The sequence below is a fragment of the Pygoscelis adeliae genome, unplaced genomic scaffold (genome assembly GCF_000699105.1).
Source record: "Pygoscelis adeliae isolate BGI_AS28 unplaced genomic scaffold, ASM69910v1 Scaffold494, whole genome shotgun sequence".
Classification (NCBI taxonomy): Eukaryota; Metazoa; Chordata; class Aves; order Sphenisciformes; family Spheniscidae; genus Pygoscelis; species Pygoscelis adeliae.
The window spans coordinates 193,854-203,720 of NW_008824664.1; the positions used below are offsets into that span (position 1 = coordinate 193,854).

The window sequence follows — 9,867 nt, forward strand, 5'->3', positions numbered from 1 at the left end:
GACCACCAGGACATTTCCAGGGACAAGGAGACCTCTGGAAAGCCATAACAGTACGTTATTGGGTGCACTTCTGCCTTGCAAAACTTCTGAGGCAAGGGATGCCACTGCTGCCTGCCTCTCCAAATACCATTCAGTCTTACCATGCCAGGGAGGATTATACAAAAGGTAATTATTCTTACTATGGTGAACTGACATTCAACTACTCATCCTCAGGGATGAGTACACTGAGTTTTGCACACAGGACAGCTTTTCCATAGGAGCTAATAGGATATGTCATGGGTACCTCATACCTTCAAGGCACGTTTAGTAGCTATATAAAAGCACTCCTTCTTCTAGGGCTCACTGGTCACATCACAAAGCTGTTCTCACCAGGGAGCTGGGTAAGTCTGGTTTGTGCTGAGCATCTGTAGCTGCTGAAATGCAGATTTACTTCTGGTTTTTTACATATCAAAAATGCTCTATGGGAAAAGTTTTTAAAACTAGTTGGTTTGAATTGCTATGTTGGAGTAGGAGTGCACTCTCTTACAGTGTCTCCAGCTGGGCATCCGAGTCCAAGAGACACTCCTTAAAAATGTGAGGAAAGGTTGTTAGCAGTAATTGGGATGCTGCTATTGTTGTTTGCTTTTGAGGGTGCCTGACAACAGTCAGAGCAGCTTTGGTGTATCAGGGAACATGATGCTAGAAGAGCTGTAAGCAGGTTTGTGTTCAGTTGTGGTATTGTTACCCTTTAATTCGCTTTGATTCCCTAATGAGCATGAACTTTGTGATGCTGGGACTGAGCCGTGAACCTCTGCTTGCCTGTGGTGTGATGGGATCACCAAGCAGCGGTGCCTTGGGTGCTCTTTGCCTCTCCTGTTATGGCAGATGTGACCAGAGGTTTGGAGCTTGTTTCTGGGTTAGGCTTTTTTCTTGATGCATCAGCAAGAGGTCAGAGGCAGTTGCCAACCAAAAGCAGGAGGGGAAAACTGGATTTAATGATTGAAAGGCAGCTCTGAGATCACCCATTTCTCTGCTGACCTCCAAGATCGGTTCACCCCTGTGGAGGTCCAGGTGATGGGGAGGGAGTTGCAGTCTGGGGAGATATTTAGTGTTACGTGTCTCTGAATTTCCCCACTGTTTGACTTAGTGCCACGTTTCAGAGTTAAAAATGATGGGTTGGGTTCTTGACTGCTGCTGGTGTGGTTTTGAGACCATGGCATAGGCGGGACTTGTCTCCGACACCCTGTGAAGCGAGCCGGTCCTGCGGTGTGGGCAGCAGCAGGACCACGAGAAACCCAGCTGGGTGTCTGTCTAAAGGCTTTGCTTTCTCATGTGTCATTCCAGTCCTGCCAAAGCCTCACTGGGATGTCATACTACCTACAGCAGTGCCTCCCTCCAGTCTACCAGGACCCCATCCCCATCAAGTGCCCGCCGATGTACTCTGCCAGACACCAGCCAGTGCCTACCTGGCACTCGACACTGTGCACCCCACAGTATGTGACCCCCTGCGTCCCCCAGCAGCGCATCATGTCCTCCAGCTTCTCCCAACAGCAGTGTGTGACCAAGTGCATGCCACGGCAGCAGTATGCAACCACGTGTGTGCCGCAGCAGCAGTGTGTGACCCAGCACATCCTACAGCAGCCATGTGTAACTCGGTGTGTGACAACTTGCATGCCACAGCAGCAGTGTGCGACCGAGGGTGTGTCACAGCAGCCTTGCGTGACCAAGTGCGTGCCACAGCAGCAGTGTGTGACCAAGGGTGTGCCGCAACAGCGTGCAACCAAGTGTGTGACCACCTATGCTCCTCAGCAGCAGTGTGAGACCAGGTGCGTGACCACGTGTGTGCCACAGCAGCCGTACCTCAGCAAGGGCATCCCACAGCAGCAGAGTGTGACCAAGTGCATCCCGCAGCAGTGTGTGACCACGTACATCCCGCAGCAGCAGTGTGCGACCAGGTGTGTCACCACGTGTGTCCCGCAGCAGCGTGCGACAAAGTGTGTCTCGCACAAGTTTGTGACCTCTTGTGTCCCGCAGCAGTGTGCCACCACGTATGTCCCGCAGCAATGTGCGACCAGGTGTGTGACCAAGTGTGTCCCGCAGCAGTGTGCCACCAAGTGTGTCCCACAGCAGTGTGAGACAACTTGTGTCTCACAGCAGTGTGTGACCAAGTGTGTCCCACAGCAGCGTGTGACCAAATGTGTCCCACAGCAGCAGTGTGCGACCAAGTGTGTCCCACAGCAGTGTGCCACCAGGTGTGTCCCACAGCAGTGTGAGACAACTTGTGTCTCACAGCAGTGTGTGACCAAGTGTGTCCCACAGCAGCGTGTGAGCAAGTGTGTCCCACAGCAGCAGTGTGCCACCAAGTGTGTCCCACAGCAGTGTGAGACAACTTGTGTCCCACAGCGGTGTGTGACCAAGTGTGTCCCACAGCAGCGTGTGACCAAATGTGTCCCACAGCAGCAGTGTGCCACCAAGTGTGTCGCTCAGCAGTGTGAGACAACTTGTGTCCCACAGCAGCAGTGTGTCACCAAGTGTGTCCCACAGCAGTGTGTGAGCAAGTGTGTCCCACAGCAGCAGTGTGCCACCAAGGGTGTCCCACAGCCGTGTGCAACCAAATGTGTCCCACAGCAGCAGTGTGTCACCAAGTGTGTCCCACAGCCGTGTGTGACCAAATGTGTCCCGCAGCAATGTCAGCCGGGTGGAGTAAAAATTTCGAGTCACTCTAAAAAGTACTGCTCTGCGTCCAAATGGCCCTGGTAAAAAGGAGTGGGGGAAAGGAAGGTCCACAGAAAAAGAGTGAGGTCCAGCTTTGGGGCAGGGGTTATTTATCTCCTCATACCACCTGCCGACTAGTTCCTATTGCTTAAGTCTGCTTTATCTCTGTTTTCCAGTACTTCCCCTGTAGCTCAGCTCTATTTTGGGCCAGGGTGTGATACTATTTCCATGGCTGCACTCCAGGTGCCTGTGGCTTCTACCTTAATCCGCTACAAGGCATAGTTTAGTGGGATGCTATTAAATTCTTACCTAATTGAAATGAATAGTGACTTTAAAAAAAAATTTAAAAAGGAATAGAAATGTCTAAGGAGTCCAGATCACGACAGCATCAAGAGGACTGGCAGTGCGGCTGGCGGAGGGCTGGCCCGTGCCCAGCTCCGGGTTTAATCCTGGCCTCGGGAGACAATGTTCAGGTTAACTTGGATTCCACGAGGCTGCGAGTTCTCCAAAACACCTGTTTTCACTCACAGATTTGGAAGCCGAACGCAAATTTTCTAAGCAAACGGTATACGCATCTTACTCCAATGGCCTTCATTTTGGAAGGTGGCCAGAAATCCCTGCTGCTTTAAAACACTGACTCGGCGTTGACTTCAGTAGCGTGCCCAATCAAGACAGGATTTCTGGCTCAGTGAAGGTGGCCCTTGCTGAAATTTTATACATTAATGTTTTTATTCACTTATTTGCTTTAACTAATATTGAAAACACAAATTGAAACAAAAGAAAGTCTTTGAAATAACATTGAAAGTTGTAGCACGACTATTTTATGTTTGAGCTATAAAAGCAATTAACTATATTCTTTATGCTGCCTGAAGATGTGTACTCTACACTGTATTGAAAACAAACCATATATATATATGTATACTTATATTATACGTATATATATATACACACTTAAATAAATATAGTTGTCTGACCTCAGATTAACTATCTTGTCTTTTTGCCCTCTGGTGGTTCTTCTTTATTAAATATAGTGAACTCCTGTGCGAAAAATACAAAACCCCTGTAATACCCCTATCATTAGGAAAATGAGTAGTAGCTCGCACTAAGTAGATCATGAATATTTGGAGGGCAAAAACAAGTGTCACAAGACAAAGAGGAGGGTGTGACTGGGGCTGGGACGCTGCCTTGTGTCCCGCCCTGCTCCACCCTTGCTTGGTGTCCTTGAGGTGCCACTGCAGGCTGCCCTCTGAAGGCGAGGAGGTGTCTAAGACCTGAGCATCTAGCAAAGTCGAGGTGGCATCTGGCTGCTCTTCCCCAGGGTGCTCAGGGGGCCATGGGGGAGCAGAGTCTTTTCGCACCTTCTCCTGAATGTCCAGGGATGATGCTTTGGCCCGGAGAAGCAGCATGCAAGAGAAGCAGTGCCCCTGGCCCTCCTTCCACCTTGCAGAGCCAGGGATGCTCTCATAACCCAACGTTTTGTGTCCCCTTTAAAACCAAGAAAAGAGCAATGATGTGATCTTCTGAGGAGTTGTCACACCATTGCGGCTTTCCCATAGGAGCCAGAGCCCAGGGGATCGTTAGGAAAATCTTTCTGGGTGGTGGGTGGCCGGCTGGCGTAGGACCTCATCTCACAGGGGTGGAGCGGCCGACGGAGCACAGGGCTTGTTTTGGAGGCAGTTGTGATGGAGTCTGGTTCTGACCCTGGCTCTGACTCATGCTGCACCGCCGAGTGACCACAGTGCAATGTGCCTCAGTTTCCCCTGTGCTTAATTGGGAATAATAATAGCCCCCACAACAATGTCCCGTGCAGCACTGAGCGTCTCTCTGAGATGAAAGGACTTTACAGATGCTAATTAAGAACATTTGGATGACAGGGCACGATGTTATCGTCAGGTTAATATTTTGCTACCTGCACAGGAAACACTAAACTGAATATTAGCATTACTTGAAGGCTACTTGATCTGGAGCTTGCCCAGGAACTGGATTTATGGAGTTTATAAAAATTGTATTAATCTGCTTACCTGCTCTCTGATGCCAGCTTGATTTCTAAAATCTTGGGTCAGATCATTTAACATTAAAAAGAGCATTGTAGTTCAGGGGAGTGAAATGCAATGGAAGTTAGAGAAATCCAGGTTGGACTCAGTGCTTTTGTCTTCAGTTGCGGAAAATAAGATAAGCCTAGAGAAAGCATTCTTCCCTTTGGTTTTTGTAGCTCTCAAAATGTTGACATCAACTGGGAAAACACTCATTTTGCCTGTATTTTTTTCTATGATACTGAGGCAGATTTTTTTTGTTGGAAAATTGGAAATGTAAATAACAAACCTATCTTCAGGCTTCTGGATTTTCTGGTGAAAACAGAAATAGAAAATTTACTCGGTAGTTCATAAGCAGGAGATCAATATTCTGCTTCAAATCATAGAATCATAGAATCATTTAGGTTGGAAAAGACCCTTAAGATCATCGAGTCCAACCAATAAACCACGTCCCTAAGTGCCATGTCCACATGTCTTTTAAATACCTCCAGGGGTGGCAACCCAGCAGCATCACCGGTGCTTCGTATCGGTGAGAAATTTTCCACCTACTCCATTAAAAGTTAACTTATTTCACCTCTTTTTAATTCAATGTGTGGGACCTCACCTGAATTCCCAGCATGCTGGAACCCAATTCATAGGTGTTAGATTCTCCTTAAAGGAAAAAAAATGCCAAGGCCTTCACTTATGTAGATATGACTATGTAAAAATGCATTCCCTGTCGGCACTTATGCTTATGCCACTGTTAATTTTCCCTTGGGTTTATTCGTGGCGTAAACAGGGAACAAAGGGAGGGATGACTGGTGCAGAGACTGTGCAGCAGAGCAGGAAACGTGATTTGTGTTTTCAGGACATGAGCCTGGTTTGATTCAGCCGCCTTCCCCCGGGCCGCCCCAGCGCTCCTGCTTGTCCCTTCTCCCCTTTGTTGTGCCGGGAAAGCATCACCTCTTTCGGCAGGTTATTCACTTTGTGGCAAGTCCTTTTTAGTAGCCGTCTTGCCCTTAGCCCAAGGCTTTCTCAGTCCCAATCATCAGTCTCTTCCCTGGGTTCCCTGTGTAAGTAAAGGAAGTCTGCATGCCACAGTAATTATGGTCTGCAAAAAGTCGCCGAGAGTCCTTCCTGGATGGTGTTTTCAAAGGCACCGAAGGGTGCATGCAACTCCCACGGAAATGAGAAGTCCCTTGGACGGTCCCTTTGGTGGTCTCAACTGCAATCTTTTCCTGGGTGGAAAGGCGCATTTTAGCTGGCCTGGATTTGCAATGGGCAGGCAGGGATGCTTCGGCATCGTGCGTGGGGATTTGTAGCGTGAGGGCCATGAGCAGCCCCTGCACAGGGTGTCCTTGGCCTGCCAGGGGCTTCGCTGGTTTAGCACGTTGGATCAGGAGGTTCCCCCTCACGAAGCTCACAGGTAAGCCAGATGTCCCGGCAGTGCTGGCCGGCGATGGCAGCCCTGCAGAGCGAGGACAGCCATTCCCACTGGCGCAAAGCTGCACGTGGCTTGGCGAGGACTGGCAGGCAATTAGAGCATCACCCAGCCAAACCGCCTCACTCCCCTAGGGCATTTATTCACTGTATAAAAGCTCTGCCATCACGGGGCTCTCCTAGGCACTTCTCTCCGGTTGTTCTCACTGATGAAGTGGGTAAGTCTGGCTTTTAATGGAGCTCCTGAAATGCTGTTTTATTCCTGGGTGGCCAGAGCAGGCAGAGGTCCTGCCTGGGTACTCACGGAGAAGCATCCTGTGGGGGATGCTGCCTTCAGCACCGGCGTGCGCGGCTCTAACAGCTGGAGCATCTCCTCCGTGCTAAACTGAAGAATATTGGGAAAGCACTTCCAGATGGACTGTGAAGTCAGGAGTGGGATTTGTGGGCTTTTCTACACTTTCTGTTAGTTCTAGTCCAAAGGAGGCTATTGACTACATAAAGGGCTTGATGCTGACAGGAGTCAGATATGAGCTTGCATGCGAAAAGGCAACTTCTCTAAAGGAAATGGCATGGAGAAATTTGCTGCCGTTTTATGGAATTTAAACAAAGCAGCTTTTCAGATAATAGTAAGAAGCTGACCAACTTCAGTGCCAATGTGAAAGTCAGCAGAGAGACTCTCTAGCTAAGTCTGAACATGTTAAAATTTCTATCTAGGCTAACTGATAAAAATAAGTCTGAGATGCAAACAGCCCCCTGGAAGCAAATAATCCGCCCTACATTAGAAGCTTTTTATCTTGATGAGCATCACCAGATACTTTAGCATTGTAAAGGTAGTAGTAGCAATTGCTGTCATTGTTTTTCAATGGGTTATTTTTATTAGTTGATGATTATTATAATTGTAGTGATAATAAGTTTTCCTAATGATAGTAACACACAGCATTGTTATTGCTAATAGTCACCCAGCGATAGGCTTTTAGAAGATAAAACGCCTTACTGTAATTATAGACAGAACGAGGGGTGTTCAGAAAATGCCATTTCTTTACAGTCGTTAAATTATATGCCTTAATCTCCAAACAATGTTGAAATGAAAAAAACATTTTTGATCAGAGTACCTTTCACATTTCAGTGGTTCCAGTACCTGTTGTGCTCAAAATAATCCTGTTAAAAACTCAGACAGCTCCCTGAAACTGGTGTTTTCCGGAGTGGGGAATGAAGAGGGATGGTTTCTCCTACGACTCCCAGGGCCAAGGCAAAGCGAGACATTTCACAGTGGTTTCAGGAGGGAAGTGTGGGCCTCCAGATGGTGCCACATGGTCATCACATGCCACCTGGTCCCTTCCCCAGGGATGCAGTATTGGCTAGACTCCCCTCCGTGCTGCTCGCACAGGGGCTGCCAGGATGAGGTTTCACTATCAGAGCTGCTATGCCAGGCATTTTGACAGTGGGTCTTCGGGTTACCATAACAAAACCAGGACACTGTGGCTTGGTATGACTGTAGTGCAGGACTGGAGGCTGCTTTAAATGGGTGTAATTCTCTCAACTCAGTTAAACTTGGCCAGTTAGCACCAGCTGAGATTTTGTCTTGATAGCTTCTCCTGTCCTGCTATGGTTTCACCAAATACTTAGAAACTATCCTGTTGTATTTCCTCTTTTCTTTTCCTGAGGATGCCTACACAATAGTATGAAGCTGGGACTGCAAGACTCGCAGAGGCAGCAAAGCTGATGCTATGGTAGCAAGCTCAGAGCCTGTAATTGCATGCTGCCAGCCCAGCAGACCCCTGTGGGACCGTGAATAGGCAGGCAGGCAGGCGGGTCATACGTGCTGAGCTCTGTGCTGCCACAAACCTATCTTTACCCTCAGCTAGCTAATTTAACCTCAGCTTGGGTTTGCCTGCGTGAACTGCAACCACACCTGAGTATTACAGCATGGACACACCTTTAATTTTGGCTTGCCTTTCATCTCTGGTGCTTGGGAGTTGCAGGACATAAACTTGAAAGGACATCCTGGTGGGGACACAGAAGGTTTCCAGGAAGTAAGACAGAGGGTCATAATGTCAATTCTCCTTGGTGAAATGCTTTGATGGACACTTAGCTGGTCTTTGAAGGGTGGCATGAAAACTCCTCAGTTTGCCTGGCTCCAATCCCTGAAGGTTTCTGGGCTCTTAAGAGAAGGGTGTGGGGGCACAAGCTGAGAACAGACTCTCCTCTCCTCACCTGGGTAATCACATCCTGGTCTTGAGTCACCAAGAGTCTCTGACCTTCAGGAGAGCTAGGGTGTGGGCTTGCCGTGTTGAGATGTCTGCGGGGAAACTCCGAATCCTGCATCCCAAAAAATAGCCAATGCCTATGTGAACTGTCTGTCTTTTTCCTTCTTCTTTCAGGCATAAGCGCGTTGCGTGACCATGCACTATTATGGGGAGCGGTATAAACACCTGTACTTGCCGGGATCGGGCTACATCACCGAAAGCATCCAGCAGTGCATGCCCAAGGCTGATGTGTGCAGTACCACGTGCCACCCAGTGAGCGTGATCAAGAGCCCGATACCGAGATGGCAAAGCTACACGCAACCTTTCACTTACGTGTGCCCGCAGCCAAGCGTGACCCAGACATCTCTGCTGTCTTGTCAGCCCTATGTACAGCAGTATGTCCTGCTGTACTCTGAGCCTTGCGAGACCACTCGCCTTCTGCCCTGCAGGAAGCCCAGCATGAAGCTGAGCACAATGCAGGGTTTCCAACCCTGTGAGACCAGCTGCCCCGAGAAAAAGCGTATGGCCAAGAGCCTCCCACCGTGCGCACCCAGGTGCCCAGAGCCAGGCAAACTCAAGTTCCCGCCGTGTGGGATCAAGTACTCGTCCTCGTGCAAGGGCGAATGCAGGTCACAGAAGATATCCAAATGCTCTTCGCAGCAGTATGGCACGGGGCTCCAGTCCCTGCAGGGGATGACCAGCTGCTATTCCCCGCCGCTGCGGGGAGTCACTGAGTGCCCCCCGCAGCAGTGCAGAACGCAGCCTTTGCTGCAAGAGTACGTGAGCGGGTTCCCCCAGCAGAAGTGCATGAAGGGCTACCCGACTCAGGAGTGCATCACCACCTACTCCTCGCAGCAGTGCGTAACCAAGTGCCAGCCACAGCCACACGTGCCCAAGTGCCCCCCTGGGCAGGGAATAAAGGAGCGTTCCTCGCAGCAACAGGCAGCCAAATGCTCGCTGCCACAGGAGGGAGCCAAGCACAAGAGCTCATCGACACAATACCTAAGCAAGTCCAAGTGCCTCTACCCACGGGCCACCCAGCACTCGACGCAGCATCCTGCAGGGAGAGTGAAACGTTCAAGCCACTCCAAGAAGAGTCGCTGTGCTTCAAAATGGCTGTGGTAAAGGAGATAAAGAAGTAGTTGTGAAAACAGCAAGCTCTGTACCTGACGTCTGAGGTTATTTTTCTCTCCCTGTTCCCATTCTTAACCCCCAGAGAAGCTTTGGCCTTATTTTACCCCTTATTGTATCCATGTTAAACTCATAGAGTGCATTGCCTTTCTTTTTTGACCACACCAGTTATTCCTGCAACAGAAAAGATGTTAGTGAGAAGTTAAGTAACTCTGAGCAGGTGCTCAGGCTTTGAACTTCAAACTGATACAACTCCGTTACAGTGTTCGCAGCCTGAGAGGTTTTTACTGTTACTGGATCAATTATATTCGCTGGCTGTACTAGTCATATTAAACAGATTGCAG

At 49.1% G+C, this 9,867-nt stretch overlaps 1 protein-coding gene across 1 annotated transcript; it reads left to right on the forward strand.

Annotated features, from left to right (window-relative positions):
* The first annotated feature begins 1,413 nt into the window (after positions 1 to 1,413).
* On the forward strand, positions 1,414 to 2,739 carry LOC103915882 (keratin-associated protein 9-1-like). Its single transcript, XM_009322813.1, has one exon. The coding sequence runs from the start codon at positions 1,414 to 1,416 to the stop codon at positions 2,737 to 2,739; it is 1,326 nt and encodes a 441-aa protein (XP_009321088.1).
* Positions 2,740 to 9,867: the final 7,128 nt, after the last annotated feature.